General features: G+C 42.1%; 1 protein-coding gene across 1 annotated transcript; it reads right to left on the bottom strand.

Annotated features, from left to right (window-relative positions):
- Positions 1–495: 495 nt before the first annotated feature.
- PYGL (glycogen phosphorylase L) lies at positions 496–23,768 on the bottom strand. Its single transcript, XM_075282496.1, has 20 exons — positions 23,453–23,768; positions 19,223–19,324; positions 14,740–14,818; positions 13,932–14,035; positions 12,690–12,821; positions 12,500–12,611; positions 10,157–10,239; positions 8,517–8,660; positions 8,308–8,400; positions 6,942–7,088; positions 6,304–6,467; positions 5,766–5,880; positions 5,267–5,368; positions 4,875–5,022; positions 3,473–3,531; positions 2,892–3,033; positions 2,377–2,584; positions 2,159–2,293; positions 1,955–2,021; positions 496–1,033 (listed from the first exon to the last, which is right to left on the bottom strand). The coding sequence occupies exons 1-20, from the start codon at positions 23,693–23,695 to the stop codon at positions 845–847; spliced, it is 2,568 nt and encodes an 855-aa protein (XP_075138597.1). The 5' UTR covers positions 23,696–23,768; the 3' UTR covers positions 496–844.
- Between the last annotated feature and the right edge of the window lie 296 nt (positions 23,769–24,064).

Here is a 24,064-nt window from a genome sequence, read left to right as displayed (position 1 = left end):
GCAAGACAAATCTTCCTGTTCTGACTCTATACATTGGTGACACAGAAGTTAGAACAACCACCAGATCTGACATACACACAAGTGCAAATGGCTCTTCTTTGGCTGGCCATAGAGATCTGTGTAGTGCAAGACTAACACCTGCACTACAGGTAGATGTCAATTCAACTCCAATACACTTCCCATTCATTGTACCATCTTCATTGATCTCTTACCATTTATTGTATTAAGCCCATGAACAGGAGTTAAGCGTTCAGCCACTTCTATGTAAACTCCAGCAGTATTCCCTGCCATCTACACTTGTCCCCACTGTGTGTGCGTGTATATAAAATAGGGGGAGTTGATGTTTGTCACTACTCCAAGGGAGAGATGAAGAAATGGTACAGTAATTATAAGGTGGTAGGTTCATCTCTCCCTGGTCCCTTCCTTTTCTGAATAATTATGGTATTTAACACATTTGGGTTTTCTGCTCCTCCTCAAACAGAAAATATCAGGAGACCCATATAAATTCCTTTATTCTTTTGAGACAGATAGATAAGCATATATTTGGTCAGATATGCTACTAGAAGATTCCAAGCCATATAGTCATGTTATGTTACCAGGTTTGGTTCCAGAAGATCTAGGAAAAAAACCCCAACTCTTTGTATAAAACAAACTTTGCTTTGCACTACATTGCATTTGGCCCATATAATTTGCAACAACAATACCTTACAGCAAAGCAAGTGCACAAAAGCATGAAAGAGTCATTTTTTCCACTTTATTGTGATATGTCTGTAACCTCCAGAGACTGGTTATGGTGGAGATAAGTGCAAGCTTCAGGTCTCCATGTTCCAATTTCCTCCCCCTCTTATGCCTTGGCTTTTGCTGGCTTTACCTCTTCAATCACTTCTCTTGGCTCATTGGGTGGAGGAATCTTTAAGTCAGATGGCTCTACGCCCCAGATATCCTTGGCATATTCCTTGATTGTCCTGTCGCTGGAAAATTTACCAGATGCAGCTATATTCTTGATGACTACTTTGGTCCACTCTTTTGGATTCTAAGGAAAGAAAACAGCACCCAAGTAATTAATACAATTTTACTGTAGTCTAGAAATCTTTAAATCTGGCAATAACTAATAGGTTTCAGATTATTCTAGATTTAGGATTACACACCGTAAAAGAATAGCATAGTTCTGTATTTTGAGTTACAGTTTATACTGAATATCTTTATAATGAATGGAGTCTAGTTAACAATGAAGCCCCTAAACAGAGTTAATACAAAATTCTGACAGACTGCAGCCACCACTAGAGGGAGCTTATTGCCCTTTTTAGTAAAGGGTTGTCTGGCAGAAAAGAATAGTTTAAGAATGACATTACTCATCTTGCCAACTCCTTCCCCTCCGTCTCTACTTTCAGAAGGGACCAGAAACACAGGAAGAGACCACTCAGCCACTGGCTTCAGTGGTAAATTGCCTAAGCCAGCGATTGGTGGAGCTGCATTTCCTGTGTGTCAAGCACTTTCTTCCCAGTGGTACCAAAGAAGAGGGGTTAAAGTTTGTGTGTGGGGGTGCTATTCAGGCACTAATACATTAGTAGTGTCCCCACTTGTAATAGCTTCCCCTCCCCCCCCCAATAAGTAATACCATTACATGTGGTGTGGCTATGCAACTGCAATCCCACCCCAATCTTCAACCCCACTCATGCCAGGCCAATAAAAAAAAAAAAAAAAAAAAAAAAAAAAAAAAAAAAAAGTCTTCAGTGAAAGTGGTCCTTGGTGCAAAAAAGGCTGGAACCCTGATATGAGTGATTATGCAGGGATTTGGAGCTCTGTTTTAGGAAACTAGAGCTCCAATCCCTATAATAAAAAACCCAAAAACCAAAACAAAAAACCTGACACATATGTTAGGGGTAGACATCTGCTTTATAAGAATAGTACTGTAGTATATCTAGAATTGTCAAGTACTCCCTATGCCATGTACCTTGTACAAAGCACTGACCCTCTCCTGGCACTTGACATAGGCTTCATAGTCTGCAAACACTTTAAACCTGGGATTGTAAAGATGGAAATCAAATTAAAGAAATGCAATTTCAGTCAAAAAGATCTTCGCACTTTTAGGAATTGCCATGGAGCCTTTTTAGGGAAAGTGGCAGTCAATACTAGTTCTCTCCCCAGCTTTGCTGACCTGTCATGATAGAAGAGCATGTCCACCAGATCTTTAAAAAGGTCAGGATTTGATGGCGAGAAGAAGCCACTTTGTATCTGGTCCATGACTTGCTTTAGTTCTGGAAGTCTATGATAGTATTCCTGGGCATTGTACCTGTGATTATATCAAGAGGAGGGTTAAATGTGGCTGAACCCTCATTCATTGCAGCAGACATTGACCATGGTCATAAATCTTACCCCTTCTTGTCCAGTTCAGCCACATCTTCTACTCTCATGCCAAATATGAACAAGTTCTCCTCTCCAGCCTCCTCTGCCATCTCTACATTGGCACCATCCATGGTCCCAATGGTAAGTGCACCATTCAGCATGAATTTCATGTTACCTGTGCCAGAAGCCTCAGTACCTGCTGTGGATATCTGCTCAGACAAGTCTGTCGCTGGGATCACTGTCAACAAAAACAATGCATTCAATTAAAGCATCCTAGAATCCGAATCCCAAAATGAAGAACCCAGCAGTGAAAACAAGGCCAATTTCTTTCACACCTGTCCATGGATTGTATCTTGTATTGCATCTCAGCTCAACTGGAAGAAATTTGGTCAAGCTGAAATGCTATACTCAGTCTGTAGGACAGTGGTGGTGTTTTATTTCAAAGCAAGCATCCATATTTTCAAGTTATATACAATCAGTTAAGTGTGGACCTGGTTGACGCAATGAGACAGAGATTCAATTAAGCCATATAACGTTGAACACACCTTTCTCTGCCAGGGATACTCTGTAGTTCTCTAAATAGATGACCTTCAGCTTGCTTCCTACCATGGGGTCATTGTTCACAATCTCCCCCACAGAAGTGATGAGCTTTATGATCATCTTCGCCATGTGATATCCTGGAGCAGCCTGAAACAATCAATATGGGAAAATAAGGACATACTGTTTACCAATAGCTTGCCAGTGCTCAAATCACTGAAAATGAAAGATACAGGCAGAGTCTGTCTTGTACTTCAATCCAAAAAGCAATGAGCGGTTTGACAACCTTGCTCCCATATTGTCGGTGCAGCAGATAATTTCACTTTTTTTAATTTTATTTTGTGACCACAAAGGTCACTGTACCAAGAGAGTAATATACAAACTCTACTACGGCGAACTCACTAAGATGTATCACTGAGTTCTGCCATTATATCATGGTTCAAGTCACTGCATATAAGGAAACAAAAAAACAAAACAAAAAAAAAAACAAAAAAAAAACAAACACATATGTAGGAGATCAATACAAATATACCTCTAAATCAAGCTGTGGGGGGCATTGATTTATTAATGAAACAGGGCAAGATTATACCTTTCCTCCAATGATGACCGTCCTTGGAACAAAATCCTTTTTGGGATTTGCCTTTATACCTGAAACAAAGTTGAGCCATTATAAGGTTATGGTGACATGTCCATATTTATTTATCTTACTTTTTTTGCTTTATTTTAAGCCTTACATACCCTCTATATATAGTTTTACAGCTTGCTCTCCCTGTAACAGATATTTCACCCAAGATAAAGGCAATTCTACACATGTGATGAATGCTCCCCTCCGCACAGTCTGCACCTCATACCTCATTTCTCCAGCTCCCCCCATAAATCTTATTGTATTGTCACACAGATCAGGATAATCAGACATCTAATGAGGCTTCCCCACAGAGGGGCTCCACAACACCGTGCCATTGTAACTAACCTGAGAAACAGATGTTCCCGTGACTACACCTGAAATCCCTCAGGCCCTGGGCCAATTTAAGATATACATTTGTAGAATTTATAACCCTTTACTACAGTGAAAGGAAGGAAGACCGCATGTTCTGTGTGAAACCTCATCTAGGTTTCTAAGAATATTTATTTAGCTTACTTATATAGCGCCATCATATTCTGTAGCAGTTTACATAAATAAGTTACCAGCTGACCAATATTAAAGATGCACTTCAACAATTTATTTATTTTATTGTCTGACCCATTAAAGTTTATGATGTAAATTATAGTTAAGAATCTTCTGACTAGTGGCTGCATTTATGCAGTCCATTCTAGTTCTCAGCTATATCAGATGACCTAAACTTCGACTCATACAATGTGTACAGGAAGACAGTTTTGCTATTCATTTCTAAGGGACTGACTCATGCGGTTATGGGAATTAAGAGAGATGCAAAAGCCTTATAGGTGGTCATATAATGCTGCTGAAGACCAGAGGAGAGTGGATTATACAAACACTGCTACAATAAGCCAGACACAATGTACCCCACTGTACCCCTCTTCCACAGGCATTGGACACAATGCTATAACAGACCACCAGAAAATGGCGGCCCGGTGGTCCGTTACAGCGCTGCGCCCGATGCCTGTGAAAGGCAGAAGATATGGAGAAGAGGAAGACGGGAGTGTACACAATGAGCTAGGGGTGGTGGAAATTTATGATGCATGAATGGGGGGGGGGGTGCTCGGAATACAGGAGGAATGCCCCCGCGGCTCAGTGATCGCAATTAGCATAACAGAAGAAACTAATTTTATGGAAGGTAGGAATAGAAGGCTATTCCAACACGCCATTAGTAAAAATGTGTTTTTCTAATGATAGACTCCCTTTAAGACCCCAACTATTCTGATAATCCTACATCATAGACCATAGCATATATCACAAGGGTGCTGAAAATTCTCCCTTCCGCACAAAGTATTTGCAATACATTTTATAGGGGATGGGTCATGGCAACACTTACGGTTGTACATGGTAATGATATGGAGACAGTTGAGCAATTGTCTCTTATACTCATGGATTCTCTTCACTTGCACATCAAACATGGAGGAGGGATTTAGTTTAATCTTGTATTCCTTTTCCAGATATTGGACAAACTTAATCTTGTTCTCCTATAGGGAAGATAAATGTAGTAAAAGGTTTTTTGTTTTTTTTAAATAGATCTCATTATATAGCAGTTTGGAGTAAGTTCCCTCTCCTAGCGTAGGAAACAAGCAAGTTATCTTTCAAATCCATGTCCAAGCAGGAAATGTGAAAATGTCAAAAACAGATCTCCAATCACTATGAAAAGAAAATGGACTTTTTTTTTTTTTAAGGAAAAGAAAGCAAAAATAAAATCTATAAATGATCACTCACCTCCTTCACCTTTGAGATGTCCCTGATGAATATGTCATCATTCACATACTTGTTGAGCTTTGTTAGCTGGCTCAGATCCTTCACATAATCTTCTCCAATTTTCTGGAATGAAAGGGATACAGTTTTTTTGCTGAATAAGTTGAGAGTTGTAGTCTATCAACAGCTGAGTAACCACAACTCCTAGCTTGCGGATGTCAGGGGACACTGCATTTGTAACTTTGGTCTGTAACTTCTAGCTAGCCAGCTATACAAAGATCTAGATACTAAAGTCAATTAAATACTGTCACATTTCTAATTTCATATCTGCCAGTGGTGGAGCAGGTTCTGATCCCTGAGTGGGCCTAAGGGTCCATGTGCCATATAAAAAAAAAAAAAAGACAGCAGCATTATAAATAGTATAGGGTAGGTGGAGCATCTCCTATTAATCATTTTGCATGGGGTCTAGGAGAGTGATGTTATACTACTGAGAGAATCTATTTGAACTTGATCTAGTGTTCACCTCAGCTATGAGCTCTGCAAGTCCTGGATTACACAAGAGGAGCCAGCGTCTGGGAGTGATCCCATTTGTTTTATTCTGGAACTTTGCAGGTTCGATTTCACTGAAGTCTTTAAACCTAGTAAAAAAGTAGATAGCAAGTTATAATAGTTCAGTGTAAAAGTCACAGGACTACATCCTACCGATAACCAATTAATCTGTCCTGCCATACTAATGGAAAGGTCTTGTACACCCAGTCTCAAAGGAGTTAAGAACTTTCACATATTAGCCATGGAGTTTATGAATCATAGGTCCATACATTGCATGAACAACCCATTAATTTCAATTGAATTGGTGCAATTCTTCATTTTCCCTGTGGGGGCACTGCAGAAGAACTGCATAGCTGTGATCAGTTACATGTGATCCCTGGTAATCTCAGAAGCAGGACACCCATAGATTAACTTATTGAAGCCAGAATCAGGTAAGGTTATAGCAAGATGCAGCAGGAATGGCAGAGAATGGGCATCAGTATCAATTATTAGCAGTAGATGGGCCAACTCACACTTCATTTTTCACAATATCAGAATGGATTTTGGCCACCCCATTCACTGCATGTGATCCGACAATACATAAGTGAGCCATGTTAATCCTTTTGACGCCATCTTCTTCAATCAGAGACATTCTTCTCAGCCGGTCAACATCTCCTGGGTAGAGGCTTGAAATTTTCTGGAAAGATCAAATGCATTTAATTAGTCACAGCCTAAAAGCTTTTGAATTGCAAGACGAGAAAAATCAATTTTTTTTTTTTTACTAAAAACTATGGTTTGAGTAGCAGCAAACTCCCTCTTTTGCAGGGCCCCTTCACACGGCGTAAGCGCTCGGCTCATTCCGAGCCATACACGCGAGCGCTTCTGAACACTTTCTGTTCACTTCAATGGGAGCGCTCGTAAAGCCGGCTGTACGCGCACTCCCATTGAAGTGAATGGGAAGTGTTTAGAAGCGCTCGCATGTACGGCTCGGAATGAGCTGAGCACTTACGCCATGTGAAGGGGCCCTTACTGCCATGGGGGCAATTAGTTATTTAGCTGAAGCCATCGCTGATCCAAAGCTGTGATAACCTGTTGTTCAACTTGCCATTTGTTTGGCACTGTGGTGCTGGCAGAAAAGGGAACAAACAAACATAATGTACTGCAAACTTACATCCAAATGCCTCTGGTTTATTTCATAGATGATCTGCAAGTGTCTTGGCAGCAGCTTCTCCACAAGGTCCACCGGCCAGCGTTCCAGAGCTTCAGGTAATACTGTGTGATTTGTATAGGCAAACGTTTTCTTGGTTATTTCCCAAGCCTGAACATAATAGATAAAATATAGTCATTACTGCATAATAGTACCCATATTTATAACAAAAATATATTATATAGAAGCACAGAATGCAGTTCACCATACTTGTATCACACATTTAGAAGAGGGTCATCCAATATGACAGCTCAACTTCTAAATAAGAATAGTATGTAAAGGGTTAACCTGGTTGCCAAATCCTGTAATCATGAAATCTACAAAGATGGCACCAATATATATCAGCAAGGCTTCTTCTGCTTTAGACTTCTTTCCCCCATAGAGCCACTGGTTGTATGCAAATTTTTTTTTTTTTTTTGTTAAGTAGTTTGCATGCACTGCTGGGTGCTTACCACTAGTATGTTTCAAGGATTAATTGGATTGGCTGGTGACAGACACGGTGCCTTCTCTTCCACCATAACAATGTTATGCATAGGTCCTGTGTCTTTAGGGGGCCTGCTGTTTTTGGTTAATAACCCCAGCATGTAATGGGCCCCATTTAATTACCAATCCCAGTGCCTGCTTAAGGCCACCTCAGATTTCCCCTCTTCCCTCCAGGGGGTCCCAGTGACATGATACATCACAATAGCAGCCCCCTGGAGGGTAGAAGAGGAAGCTGAGGCGGCCAAGGGCAGGAATCAGTAATTAAGATCAAGGCCCATGGCAAGAGTATTTGTTCAGTGAACCACAACAAATACTGCTATTATACTCTGTTCTCTTCAGACTCACCCACACATCTTCCCCCAAATACATCACCCCCTGGAGTAATGATCGAAGGTCAAGGGGAGGTAAGAACATAAAAAAAAAAAAAACCCCAACAGTGCTACTCACCTCCCATGGGCTTTGGATCTGATCTCCCTTTTGTCTTTGGGCCTCTAGATGTGGGTCATGCTAGTGTTGCAACCCATAAAGACACTGGCGTAACCCACAGCTGACGTTCTGTTGAACCCAAAATTTTTGCAACGAACACTGTTGGGGCCACGATAGGACAGAATACTGTATGAATGGGGCCACTATGGGACATTATACTGTGAGGAGGCCACTTTTGGACATCATAGTGTGTGTAAACGGGGTGTTCTACTGTGTGGGGGTAGCCTTTGCTACGCCCCTGTATATGCAGCATATTATATCTCCAAAATAGGAGACCCCACGTATTGAAATGATAGTGTTCTAATAACAGTAGAGCAGAGTAGCAGAGACCAAAAAAGTTATTTAGGTACTTTTACTATACCTTTTCCCAGGGAAGTTTCTCTATATCAAGAAATATTCTCATTAGTTCTGGAATGCCCAGTGCAGGGTGAGTGTCATTGAGCTGTATGGCAACCTGGAGAACAAAGATTACTACATTATAGCATTTTGTATCCATCTTTGGACCTTGATAAGTAATATTTCCAAGCCACCACTATAAAATAAGGAATTTGTAGTAAATATGAAGCTTACCTTTTCCGGAAAAGAGTCAAAGCCAGTCCTTATAGAGTCTCTACACCCAAATTTAGAGGCTTTAAAACGGCGGATGATGTCTTGTAAAGAAGCAGCAACCACAAAGTATTCCTGCTTAAGACGTAGCTCCTTCCCCTCAAAGAACTGGGTAAAAAAATAAATAATTGTAAGCAAATTAAAATTACATTTAGAGAAAATTATATTTAAACTGAAGTTATCTGGAAATTCTAATTCTTAGTTCCAATTGCACACGCCGACACTGCCCTCTACAGTTCTATGTAGAACATTACATTGCTAATATGCTCACAATGCTGGGGGAACCATGGGCGAATCTGCCTCATCGATTGTCAGGCACGCACACAACATGGATACAATCTTTGCAGCTGCACAGGGGCACAAGTGATAAGGGGCATACTAAGGCTAGTAAAATTAATTCGGGGGGCCCACTGTATAGCTATTCCTAAGGTATGTTCACACAGCAGAAACCAAAATTCCACGTGGCTAGCCATGACGGTACGCCGATGCAGTCCACCGGCATCCAGTCGCGGCATTCCGCTCCTGATTAGGCCCAAATGAATGGGCCCAATGAGGAAGGAGTCCCGCGCCGCAGACGTTGCAGCCACGGGAAGAAGGGGCATCTTGCTTCTTTTTCCTGCTAGTGGAAAATAAACGCTAGCGGGAAAAAAAAACCCGAGTGGCTCCCATTGAAGTCAAGGCAGTTTTTGAGGCGGATTCTGCTTCAAAAATCGACCTGCAAAAAAAAAAAAAAAAACTGTGTGAACTAGCCCTAAAACTTCCCATAAGTTTATAAGTGCATAGCCATATTGGGTGGATGAGATGACACTAGATGCATAGGCATGCAAGTCAGCCAATATCCTTTGATCTCAGAACCCATCTGGTTGCTCCAGTGCCCCAATAACCAATCTTGCAGCGTCTTCCTGCTACCATGCAGGATGTATTTCTGCTGCAGATAAGTGAGGGATTACAATCAGCCATTAGCTGATGCTGAAGATGCACATGCTGTCCTCCGATATGTACTTTCCCTATATATCAGGAGGACACCATGTACAGCTTCAGCATCAGCTAATGGGGGCCCCTATGCATTGAGGAAAATGTTAATGCATTGGTCAGGTGCTCGATTGAGGGCCCCTGACCAATGCATTTGCATTGCCAAAATGAGGACTTTCATTCAGGGCTCAGGGCCCACCGGTGCATTCACCGATTCCCCGATTGGCCAGTCTGACCCTGCTGGATAGTGAAAATACAGCAGGATTATTGTATTGATGTACAGGCTGTTAAGATGATGTATGTTGTGAAGAGAGTTTACTGTGCTGTACACTGCTCATACACAGACTGGAGGAATTCACTTTTACCCCTGTGGGCAGTGCAAGCCTGAATATGCCACAAGTGGGTGGGGGACACATACAGGATGTTGTGTATACAGAGCTGGCTGTGCCGCCATTACTCACCTGAACCACTTTGTTGCAAGCAGGCAATTATGAGGCAAAGTAAGTGGCATGTATATGGTACCTGAATAAAGGAGCACCCATAGCAACAGAAGAACAATCCCCTCTGAAGCCACTATACCAGGTTACTATACCATGATTCAGGTCATCAGGGGTGAAGGATCCACGACTTACATTATCATTTGGATACAGGACACGGGAGATGTTCTCTGCCAAGTTTCGGTCCAGTACTGCCTGGATGTAGTCACCAACATTAACTATGGGGAAATATGGAAGCAGACATGCAAGGATTACACAAGTAAGGTGGGGGCTGATCTGGATTTATCAACAGGCACAGTATTACAGCAAGTGAGTAATTGCAGTTGAGCATTTGTAATCGACCACTTCCTGACCAGTGAAATATTATGTCAGCCTCAGAGGAAGAGAGGACCAAGAGCAGCTACACAGCAACACTTCTATAGCCAGCTACTAACTAGGCTTCTCAAAGAGACAGTCATGCCATATCTAGGTCTTCTTTCAACCGTAACGGAATCAGATGCCATAGATGGGTATATAAATATCATGGTCATGGCCAAGAAGCTGGTTTGTCCTCCCTAACTAGAACTGCATTACATAGACTAAAGAGTGACAAACCTGTGAAAGAGTCTAGGTCTAGTCTAGGTCTTTCATGGCATTGTATTTTCCTGCAGTGGGTATACAGTCCTATGAAAAAGTTTGGGCACCCCTATTAATCTTAATCATTTTTAGTTCTAAATATTTTGGTGTTTGCAGCAGCCATTTCAGTTTGATATATCTAATAACTGATGGACACAGTAATATTTCAGGATTGAAATGAGGTTTATTGTACTAACAGAAAATGCGCAATATGCATTAAACCAAAATTTGACCGCTGCAAAAATATGGGCACCTCAACAGAAAAGTGATATTAATGTTTAGTAGATTCTCCTTTTGCAAAGATAACAGCCTCTAGTCGCTTCCTGTAGCTTTTAATCAGTTCCTGGATGAAGGGATTTTGGACCATTCCTCTTTACAAAACAATTCAAGTTCAGTTAAGTTTGATGGTGGCCGAGCATGGACAGCCCGCTTCAAATCATCCCACAGATGTTCAATGATATTCAGGTCTGGGGACTGGGATGGCCATTCCAGAACATTGTAATTGTTCCTCTGCATGAATGCCTGAGGATTTGGAGCGGTGTTTTGGATCATTGTCTTGCTGAAATATCCATCCCCGGCGTAACTTCAACTTCGTCACTGATTCTTGAACATTATTCTCAAGAATCTGCTGATACTGAGTGGAATCAATGCGACCCTCAACTTTAACAAGATTCCCGATGCCGGCATTGGCCACACAGCCCCAAAGCATGATGGAACCTCCACCAAATTTTACAGTGGGTAGCAAGTGTTTTTCTTGGAATGCTGTTTTTTTTGGACGCCATGCACAACGCCTTTTTGTATAACCAAACAACTCAATCTTTGTTTCATCAGTCCACAGGACCTTCTTCCAAAATGAAGCTGGCTTGTCCAAATGTCCTTTTGCATACCTCAGGCGACTGTTTGTGGCGTACGTGCAGAAACGTCTTCTTTCTCATCACTCTCCCATACAGTTTCTCCTTGTGCAAAGTGCGCTGTATTGTTGACCGATGCACAGTGACACCATCTGCAGCAAGATGATGCTGAAGCTCTTTGGAGGTGGTCTGTGGATTGTCCTTGACTGTTCTCACCATTCTTCTTCTCTGCCTTTCTGATATTTTTCTTGGCCTGCCACTTCTGGGCTTAACAAGAACTGTCCCTGTGGTCTTCCATTTCCTTACTATGTTCCTCACAGTGGAAACTGACAGGTTAAATCTCTGAGACAGCTTTTTGTATCCTTCCGCTGAACAACTATGTTGAACAATCTTTGTTTTCAGATCATTTGAGAGTTGTTTTGAGTAGCCCATGATGCCACTCTTCAGAGGAGATTCAAATAGTAGAACAACTTGCAATTGGCCACCTTAAATACCTTTTCTCGTGATTGGATACACCTGGCTATGAAGTTCAAAGCTCACTGAGGTTACAAAACCAATTATGTGCTTCAGTAAGTCAGTAAAAAGTAGTTAGGAGTATTCAAATCAATAAAATGATAAGGGTGCCCATACTTTTGCACCGGTCAAATTTTGGTTTAATGCATATTGCGCATTTTCTGTTAGTACAATAAACCTCATTTCAATCCTGAAATATTACTGTGTCCATCAGTTATTACATATATCAAACTGAAATGGCTGCTGCAAACACCAAAATATTTAGAACTAAAAATGATTAAGATTAATAGGGGTGCCCAAACTTTTTCATAGGACTGTATTTGTAAGCTTCAACCACAACAAGTTTGCCAATACAACTGTCCAATGTTACACAAAAATCTGATTTTTTTTTTTTTTTTTTTTAAAACACACACACACACACACACACACACACACACACACACCTTTGACATGGACTTGAACATGAACGCTGCAGCTATACAACACCACACATACTCACAGTCTCTGAGGTTGAAGTCATTGGGTGCTCTTGCAGACCAAAGCCTCATTGTATTTACTGTGTTATTCATATACCCAGGGACTGGAGTGTCATACGGCATTGCCAAAACCACCTAAAAGAAAAGGGAAACATTGACCTAACCATTGGGAATGGAATCTAATGGAGTTCTAGAATTGCAAGGTAGTCTCACCTGAGTGTCCACCCACCGGGGGCCAGTTTTGGAGTTTTCCACTCGCCCATAAAAGTGAACAGGGAGCATGTACTCTGGCCGGGCCTTCTCCCAAGGATTTCCATGTCTCAACCAGTCATCAGCTTCCTCAACCTGAATAAAACAAGTATTGTTTAAACAAAGACAACCAAGTATGCTCCAGTACTCGGATGTGACTGCAGTCCTTAAAGGGCGTTTCAGAGGGCCCAAAAGGTCACCTTTGCCCCTTAGGAGACCAGTGCTACTGAAGGTTTATTAGAGTGAGGGCCACCTATTGGAGATTTTTGAGGAACCACAGGCTTCAAGTTATACCATTAAAACAAACTATATTATTACTTGGGTTCCTTGCAGTCTTATATTGGGACCAACTAATCCATGAAGGTTTCACTTTATACACATGAATGGATTTCATTGATTAAAGTGCTTCTTCCCCCCAAAAAAAACACTATCTGTGTGTTGTACATGGCAGGGAAGATACTCCGTTTAGTTACTCACATCCAGCCTGGGCAGTCAAGATAAGAACACTGCACAGGATATGTAGGAAAGGATATATTAAAGACACAAGGAAACCAGGCTTAAGTAACAGCAGTTTAACAAGATCTAAAGTTTCTCAATGACAATTTACCAAATGTTTCCTGGAGCTTAAGAACAACCAACAAACCGCAATGGAGGCTTGAGTCATTGTATAGAGTCAGGGATATGGAGGCCAGCACAAACTCCATACAGATAGCGCTCTGGATGTAGAGTTAAGCTCTTGGGCAATAAATAGTCATGGGCTCCTTACCAGCCACCCTAGTGCTATATACTTGGGTCCAGGATAAATCAATGCAGAGATTTATCATGCCTTGTACACCAGTTTTTTGCTTTACGCAGCATGAAAAAAAAAATCTTTTTTTTTTTTTTTTTTTTTTTAAAAAGCCATCCATGCCATTACACTAAAAGGCGTAAAGGTGAGGGGAATTACATAGGCGGGACCACTGTCCTGTTAGATTTATGATTGTTTATTACCTCTGGTAAAAGGACATATAGCTGGTGAAGGAAAGGGTTTGCAGGGCATGTCTATATAGACATTGGTGCTGCATGTAGAAACTCAATTCCAATTGGAATTTATGAACAGGAGATTTAGGGTATGAAATAGGAGTCACCCCAGGCCACTCTCCTGTTTACATAATCTCTGACACAGGATATATACAGCATTCTTAATATAGTAGATGGATTCTGGACCTGCCATCCATCTCTGATCTTCTGGTTGAAAATTCCATATTCATAGCGGATCCCATATCCATATGCAGCAAGACCCAGCGTGGCCATGGAGTCCAGGAAACAGGCTAAACATAAAAGACATTGGTTAGCTGGGAAATCCCATCATAACATCTATAGTTAACAGGACATTGGTGGGTACTAGGCCAGTACTAGCAAGGCCTAGTGAGGAGATTTTGATGGGTCAGCCAGTGACTGCATGCTTATAGCCAAGCTAAACCCTCATGATTTGGAGAATAATAAGAACTGTGTATGAGAGGTTAAGCGCCTATCAATATTTTATTTTTTTCCCCCCTATCAGTAAGTCTTTGGCGTGTGGGAGGAAACCCACGCAAGCTCGGGGAGAACATACAAACTCCTTGCAGATGTTGCCCTAGGCAGGATTCGAACCCAGGACTCCACCATTACAAGGCTGCAAGTGCTAACTACTGAGCCACCATGCACCTATCAATATTGTCATGAGCCACCCAGTAATGAAGCCATGGTAACAACCCCCATTTACCAAACAGCACCAGTAAATATTAACCAATTAAAACTGCAGCATGAATTGAACTTGCCTCCTCCCCGGGTCCTTATGTCAATGCCCTGAGGGCTGATGTAACTGACTAGATCAGAGCTGGAAGACTTTGTAACGCACAACACAATATTTGGACAGCGGAAACTTTCACAAGATCAATAAACCATTGGAATCGGCTTCAGTTTTGGCTATTTTAGAAAGTCTGTTATGTCCCCAGTACAGAATCTTCAGATCACAGTGCTAGAAAGTACTGACCTGCAAGTCGTCCAAGGCCACCGTTTCCAAGTCCAGCATCTTCCTCCATCTCTTCCAGTTCCTCAATGTCCAGTCCAAGCTACAAAAAAAAAAAAAAAAAAAAAGTGCAGAGATGAGCTAACAGTGAAATGTTCGAAGTTCGATATTCGATTCGAGTAGCCCCTCAAAACTCGACTGTTATTGAACCCCATTATAGTCCATGGGGAAAAAAATACTCGTTTAGGGGGAAACAAATATTCGACCCAGGAGGGTCACCAAGTCCACTATTACACCAAAGCAAATGACGACAACACCTCTGGAATGCAACTGGGACAGCATCGAACGTGCCCAAGTACTTGTATTACGCCAATATCTCGTCAGGATCCCTGTCAGCTTGCGATATGCGGGAGCTGACTTTTTCCCATAGGAATGCATTGACCAGCGTTGATTGGCCGAATGCCATACAGAGTACGAAGTCTAAGATCAGTCCACAGCAGTCTCCATTGTGGTCCGATATCATATGTAGCAGAGCTGGCCGTGCGCTGAGCTCTGCTACACCCGAGACGTAGCAGAGCTGAGTGTGCGCTGAGCATCTCGGGTGTAGCAGAGCTCAGCGCACGGCCAGCTCTGCTACATCTCGGGTGTAGCAGAGCTCAGCGCACGGCCAGCTCTGCTACATCTCGGGTGTAGCAGAGCTCAGCGCACACTCAGCTCTGCTACATCTCGGGTGTAGCAGAGCTCAGCGCACACTCAGCTCTGCTACATCTCGGGTGTAGCAGAGTTCAGCGCACACTCAGCTCTGCTACATCTCGGGTGTAGCAGAGCTCAGCGCACACTCAGCTCTGCTACATCTCGGGTGTAGCAGAGTTCAGCGCACACTCAGCTCTGCTACATCGCAGGGGTAGCAAAGCTGTGCACTAAACACTGCTACATCTGAGATGGGACCACAATGGAGACTGCTGTGGACCGATCTTAGACTCAGCCTCCTCTGGCAGAACCAGCGTTGATTGGCCGAATGCTGTACTCTGTATGGCATTCGGCCAATCAACAGTGGTCAATGCATTCCTATGGGAAAAAGTCAGCTCCCGCATATCGCAAGCTGACAGGGATCCCGACCAGATAGAGCCCCAAAGAGCTGGGTGAGTGACATTCCCACCTAAATAAAGGTAATCCCTAGCTAACCCTGCCAGTACATCTATCCCTGTCTCACATTCACATAGTTCACAGTCTAATATGACCCTGATCTTAAATCCACTATTCGTATAAAGTGGAGGTCACCTGATTTAGCCAGCCAATTACTTTTTTTTTCGATGCCTCCGTTGTCGTAGTTCCTGTCCCACCACCCTTGCATAGCTATTGGTGCAAAAAAAGTGCCAGGGAAGGTGATACGAACTTTTAGTGCATTTATTGCGTGGTATTCGATTGGAACCGAATATCTCGAGTAGCCTGATATCCGATTGAACATGTACTCGGTCGAACGCGGTTTGCTCATCTCTAGAAAGGTGCTGCATAGTCTGTTATGAGTTTCATCAATCATACAGGGTATAAACTGACCCCCCCCCCCCAAAAAAAAAAAAAAAAAAAAAAAGCCCAAACTGTAACATACTGAAATTTCCCCACTGTGGGACTATTATAGGATTATCTTATCTTAAAAACAAACTGCACCCTAGTGATGGAAGCTCCAACTGTGGCCTTTTCAATTGCTTTTACATCCTTTTCTGCTAGTTAGTATCTCATCATGGAAAAGCTTGGTGATTACCAACAAAGCCATCATTTTCCTACACAATAGGGAATTCTGTTTAACAAAGGTGTTCCCTCATTCAGGGCTGTAATGTTATTAGCTAGAGTCAACACTGAATACAAAGATTTTCTATTGCCCATGTACATTATAGCCCATTCTCTTCCCTACAAGCCATGTAATGCTTCTTTTCACCTGGGCCTTCACTGTAGAAGAGATTAGAGCTGTTGCTTAGAATTACATGGCCGCTTTATTGCATTTCTGCTACACTGAATTGAATGGGGATGAGCTGTGGTGCTGCTTTTTTTGGAAGAAAACACCCATGTTTTGCTTAAGGACTCTCAACCTTTTAACATTGGTCATAAATCTCCCAGATTAACACATACATATAATTTTTGCTTTATTATTATTCATCAAAATTCTATCCCCATCTTTAAAAATACATCATACAGAATTGAATGGAAGTGGTGAGGAATCCCAAAATCATTCCACCAATTGTTTTTTATTCTCTCTAGGGATAAAGTTACTTAACTTGATTTTTATAATGCATCTAAAATGTTAAGATCGATGACCTACAAGATTTTCCTATGATGTTCAAACAGTGGAACAGAAATATTCCGAGAACTTTTTTCCAACACTAATGCACTTTAAGGAAATGTCAGATATCAAAATTGAAGCCAATCCACTGAAACATCGTCCCTAGATAGGAGAGTGGCAAATCATAAGTGAATTCCCAGCAAGAGCAATTCTAAAACACTCAGCATAAGCAGCACCAGAGAGCCTAGGATTTATCAGAAAGCTTGAGATATACGGAAACGTTTGTCATACTGGTACACACATTTTATGGATGTAGAATTTCATGTTCCAGTTGTTGCATTATTCAGCCACATTCTTGTGACAGGAGATCGCTGCATTTGGCTATCAAGATACTGTAGTATCAATCATCCTTATACAAACACACACTGAGCAGTGCAAGGTTGGACAACTCCAGCGAGAACTGTGGAGTTGGTTTGGGGCACTTTTAATTGTATTCGTGACCTGACACCTGGAATCTGCCCAGCTGTTTGTTTACAAGGAATCACAATTTTTTCTTCTTTTTTAATATGCTGGTGACTATTCGCAAGGATCCATGTACAGCAGCATAACATAAAAAGGCCTGACTTTCAATAGAGCTGGCCTTTGTGGGCCAAATGCCCCATACATCCTTCACATAGCAATGTCAGATTAGAAGGTAATCTCATTCTAATGAAGGTAAATGTTTTCCTTAGGAGGTTTACAGCAGAATACCAACATTCCCTGAATGTTAGCATCTACAATTCCTCCAGGAAATCATTTTTTTCCCCCTCGAGCAGTTCTTGCTCCTTGAATTTAGGATAACTTCCACATAACATTTCCTGAAGTCAGACACTTCTGTTCTCCTGACCCCCTCCTATAATATATTAGGACATATCCACATCTGGGCCCCAAGCCTAAATCCTAAGACTCTCAGACAGCCCTTCTAGAATTTGTTAAGGAGCTACACGTACAGAGGTACAAGTCCAGACAAGTACCAACTTTGCTTTCTGTGCCACAGTACTACTGCCAATGAAGACTTGCCACTGCAAAGTTAGCCTGGTGTGACCTTAACGGAAGTCTGTCAGCAGAAAAATCAGTATCAGACTAATGACAGGACCTTGTAGAGTGACTTCTACGCTTTGAAATGAAGTCTCTTATTCTGCATTGCAGCACCATTTACATGAAAATTAGCATTTTATTCTGCAAATTAGCTGAAAGCGGCTTTAGGGGCTTGTTCAGTGGCGTAACTACCGGGATAGCAAAAGTTCTCCATGGGGCCCTGCCAGTCCTAGTTACGCCACTGGGCATGTCCTCACTTGCTGGGTCTTAGCTCTCTACTTTAGATAGTGACTCCAGGTCTGTCCCCATTGCTTGTAAGATAGCTCACATTTTGTCTGCAGTGAGGAGCTGTTGTCTGAAGCAGAGAGCAAAACACTGGCAAAGAGGACCCCTCCCCCCCATCCAAAAGCCCATTTCAGTTCATTTACATAAGAATTTAACACTGGAGAAAAAAAAAAAAAAAAAAAAGAGCTACAATGCAGGATAGAGAAAAAGGCATCTGTGAATAGCGTAGAAGCCATCCTATAAGATACTGTTATTACTCTGATACCAATTCTCCTGCTAACAGACTCGCTATAATAAACATGACAATAGGCTATGGTAAAAACACTACTGATACCAAGTCAGACATAAACCCATGTATGGTGCAGAGAAAAGATTTAGAACCTGCTAAAGACAAGTCAATGCTAGGTCAACTTCTCATACAATATCTGAAGCAGAATCTTAGGATATTCTGGATTATAATTGGGGTTCCGTCGTGTACTCCAATGGCACACACAAAGGCAGCAGTCATTTTATAAGCTTACCCCCATGTCATGAGCTATCCACTATGGATCTGAACTGGGTATAACAGGGTCAGTTTTATCTAAAGAGTTAATTTAACCAAATCATGTCAGACCAGCCAGATTAGAGACATAAGAGGTGTCGTAGTTCTGTATATTGAAGCAATCTACTAGCCGTCTGTCTCTTGTATATTTTTTATTTTTTAATTTGTCCCACTTCCAGGTATGATCCAACCCCCCACCACCGTCCTGTCTAGTTAGCATTTGAGCGTATACTGCTACATGTGTATAGAAGTGGTCACAGTTCTCTTTGCATACAATTGACTGCCAAATCCAGGTTTTAGATCCCTACAGTCAGTTTATGTCTTACCTGATAGATAGCCTCATCACAAGCATTCTGCAGTCCCAGATTTATCATGGTGTTCTGTAGGGTCCGGCCCATGTAAAATTCCAGAGACAGATAGTATGTTCTCTGCAGTAAAGTAAAAACATTATTAGGTTGGAGTCACACTGGGGGAATTTCGTAAAATAAGCTTGCTAGTTTTCTGTTGTTCTTTGCCAAAAATGCACCAGTTTCTCCATTTCCCAACTTGCTTGCCATTTAAGAAAAGCGGGAAGAGATTAAGATAGGCCAGGTTACCTCTGCCTTACAGATTTACTATACCTCTCATCAGAAAACTGAGCTATACCTTACACTCATGCCAGTACATTGGCAGAGATTTCAATTTGGCACAAGATGCACCAGAATTATTAGTGGTCAGTCGCTTAATAATTCAGGCACATCTTGCAGGCAGAGAGTTATTCACTTTCTAATATTGATGGCCTATCCTTAGGTTAAGTCGTCAATATTAGATCTGTGAGGATTCAACATCTGGGACCCTCACAGATCAGCTGCTCTGAGATAGCTTGGCTCCTGGTAATGTTTATATGCTTGCTGTATAAAAGTGTAGAAGCGACTGTCCCTTAGACTTCAAACACCACAGCTCATAGCATGTAAACATTACTGGGGTCATGGTGTCTCGAAGCAGCTTATCTGCAAGGGATGCGGGAGTCAGACCCTCACAGAGCTAATATTGAGGCATCAATACTTGAAAGTGAATGACCACTTTAAGGTTGGCGTTGGAATCCCCTTCCCCCACACACACACTTTGTTGTACATTTTGCGCCAAGGCCAGAGGGTAAAATATACTCAAGTCCCAGAATTGAAGTCAACTCCAGTCATTATTTACAGTAAATTTGTTTGGTCAAACACTTTCCTGGCATGTCCATAATAAGGGGCAAGCAAGACAGAGATCAAAGTGAGGTGTCTTTAGCACAAAGGCGTCAAACATTTGGTACAACTACTCCCAACTACAACAGTTCTTTGGCATAAAGAATAGCAATCCCCTCAATATATGGATTGAGCCTCAATATTATTCCTAATCCAGGGGCCTCTTTCCAGGAATACAATACACCTGTAATAAAAAAAAAAAAGGATTTGGGTCAACCTCTAAAACCACGATATTGGGGGTGGACCTTTTCACTCGAGGGGAGAACAGAAGAACTGCGCTCACCCGGGTAAATCAACAAACTTTATTTGCAATATTCTTCTGTTCTCCCCTCGAGTGAGAAAGTCCACCCCCAATATCGTTGCCTTGACATCTCCCAAACGTATATCAAGCTGCCGCCTACGTTTACCTGTGCCATTCATTCCTAAAATACACTATAGAGGTGGTTGTGTCTCACACAAGCCCACCAGGTGAACGGGCATTTGTTTCTGCTTACCCTGACTTTTTGATTAAAAAAAATACTACACCAAGGTCGGCTCGGTGCCTCTCTTCTTTTAACCTCTAAAACCAGTCATACCTATTGAGGAGGTCATCCAGTTCTTACAGACCCAGACAAATAGAGCCTCTTTGCTACAAAACGAACACTGCATATGCAATGCATTATGTTAAATTACTCCAGATCTATGGGGACCGTGTGACATCCCCAATGGTCACTGCTATGACTGATATTAATGGCTGTCCTCTAACCACAGGTTTGGATTGGTTGTAAACCTTGAGGGTCACCTTTTCCTACAAAGAAACTTTGAAGATCCTATCCTACTAATATTATAAGTGTGAAAGTTTGTGTGTTTGGATGTTTGTGAGTTTGGATGTTTGTTCCTCAATCACGCTAAAACACCTGGACGGATTTGCGTGCAATTTTCCACAAACATAGTTTTCCCTTAGGATTGAGTCACAGGCTACTTTTGGTGCCACTAAACAACATGGCTTCCTAGCAGGAGACTCACAAAAGCAGGACTCCTAGCCCCAGCTATAGACTCGCACACACTGCCTGGCATTTCCTGCCTCAACCTGCCTGCACACTCCTACTGTCTCCTCAGGAGTAGCCCTCACTCTACTCACTCACTATATAACACATCACATTGTCTGTATCACTACATACACAATACAACACATCACATTGTCTGTATCACTACATACACAATACAACACATCACATTGTCTGTATCACTACATACACAATACAACACATCACATTGTCTGTATCGCTATATACACAACACATCACATTGTCTGTATCACTACATACACAATACAACACATCACATTGTCTGTACCACGACATACACAATACAACACATCACATTGTCTGTATCGCTATATACACACAATATAACACATCACATCACATTTGCTAGCCCACCAAACTTTTTAAAGCACTTTTACAGTTTCACACGTCTGTGTCCGCCCAATTCTCAAATCACCGCAGACGAAGTCTCGGGTAAAAGCTAGTGCAGACATAATTTTATTATGCAGCTTGTGGAATATCACTTTAGGACCAGCTTCAAAAAAGAACAATGAGCAAAGGATTGGTACAAAAAGGATGGCATATTAGAAAATAGCATAGATTGCAATAGGCAGAGTAAAGAATATATTTGCTGAAACTGGAATACCCATTGTGGCCACACAGTTACAATGTCCACTGGATACATGTCATGTTAGGCTACAACATACATATATAGTGGATTGGAAGTTTTGATGTCTTCAACTATCCCACTCTGTAACCTTGCTGACTTGTCGGCCATAAAAATGTTAAGTCAGCAATGTTTTCCAGTCAAGGTTCACCACTGGCATTTCAAAATGTTCACCTGCTGGGTCACCAAGGAAGCCTGTCCAACAACATGCATGGAGGAACGTGAGAGATGGAGCTGGCTTTATGGTGACACAGTAGGTTTAACCCTTCAGGCAAGAAAACACTTAATGATTATGAAAATCCAGCTAGCGTCAGCCAAATTGTTCTAAGAGCTCAACCTCTAGGTATATAGATTATGTACATGCATATGTAGTCACAGTACAAACAGACCATCTACTCAAAACCAACACTATTCAAGATATAAGCAGCACCATAGGTTTAACTTTTAAGGTTAGAGGCCTTTGGACCCCGACATTCCAGGGTCTGGTGGCACTGCTACCGCTGCACCCCCAAAAACAATACACAAGATAGCACTAGAGGTTTCCCCACTTATACCTGCTCCAACCATATGTACTTACAGTAGAGTTTGTACAAGGAAAAGTTTGCAATGTACAATTATTAGACACTGGAAACATAGTTACACCCAGAGGAATCCTCTGCAGACCTTACATCCCCCGAAAGCAAAGTGGGAAAGGCTTGTATATCAATCGATTACGTATCGAGTAGGTTATACATTATCAACCTTGGGTTTATCTTATGGTACTTTCCACACTAGGGGTCTGCATTATGTAATTGCGTCTCATCCATTGTCAGCCTCCATGCTAATACACAAGGGCTTATAACCGCTGGTCAGGTCTACTATAAGGGAAGACTACGAAGTGATAACATCATACAATTAACCAAACCCTCTAAACTAGTTGGTCTCATTTTGCTACAAAACTACAATTCCCAACATGTCTTGGCAGCCTTCATCTGTCAGGTCATGCTAGAGATATTACTTCTGCAACAGAATAAGCCAGTAAAAGGGCCAGACCAGTTTACATCCCAATTACAAGACCTTGTTCTAAAAACTCATAACCTCCCCTGTAGAAAGTGGAAAATCTTTCCAACAACCACACCCAACCAAATGCAGATTACACCGCACTGGCCCCAGGCAGTAGAAATGTCACAATACAAATGCCATCCACATATAGAGGTTACAGCGGAAGGACATATACAAGTCATCACACACTCAGCTCTGCTACATAGCAAACTAGATGCACACATAGGAGCAACTGGCTGAACTGTTTACATGACTCACAGCCTGAAGACAATGGAGTCTTATTACTTCCTGTAAGGAAGTGTCAGAAGGGTTAATGAGCCACAATCCTGGTGTTGTGGGTAAAACTACACTCCTACATTGTAACTATAGAAGATAAAACAACATGTAGTCCCCATAGAATACAAGACCACCAAGTGTGACTATTCCTGTGCAGGCTAGGAGCACCCCCTGCTGTTCCCTGAGATTTCCTACAACAGATCTCCCCCCAGCACTGTACCAGCTGCAGCACTGACAGATACTAATAGTAAGTCTGAAGAAGTTTTGCACAAGATCCTAAGCCGGACATAGGATTGCAACGAGGCAATGCCAGGTAAGTACCTTGGGGTCCTTCTCATAGTAGTACTGCTGGGTTCTGATCCACCTCCCCACCAGGTGGTCCCTCACAGTGTGGGCAAGAGCAAAGTAGTAATCTCTGGTGGTGGAGACATTTCTGTCTTTGACCAGGGTGAAGTGCAAATGTCTGTTGAAGCCTTTCTTCAGCTCAGAGACATTTTCCACCCCTACAATCCCTCTGATGCTGATCTGCTTCCTCTTCTCCTGGTCAGTCAGGGGCTTGGCCATCTCTGCTGTGCTGTGGGGACTGGTGACCAGGGAGCAGGGCTGGAGGCTGCAGTTTATAACTAGTCACAGTGTAACTTCCCCTGTGCTGTCTCCTCCCACACTGAGGTTATTGGTATGGGGCTGTGGCTGCAATTCACACACACCAATAGTATCAAAAGCAGCTTGGAGGAGGCATGGAGTTTACTGAGAGAGTGTGCCACCCTATAACTGGCTGCAGCCCACCTTCACTGGCATAGATTCACTGCTCGTCTGTAGCTGCCAGGATTCCTATATTGCTAAACAATGTGTCTTCTGTTACTGCAAACAATTGCAGCTATGGGTTTGTATGTCGTGGTTGTCCTCTGTAGAACTACAGATTTCAGAAGGAAT

Source organism: Leptodactylus fuscus, chromosome 7 (genome assembly GCF_031893055.1).
Source record: "Leptodactylus fuscus isolate aLepFus1 chromosome 7, aLepFus1.hap2, whole genome shotgun sequence".
Lineage (NCBI taxonomy): Eukaryota > Metazoa > Chordata > Amphibia > Anura > Leptodactylidae > Leptodactylus > Leptodactylus fuscus.
This window is presented reverse-complemented; position numbering and strand designations above follow the sequence as displayed.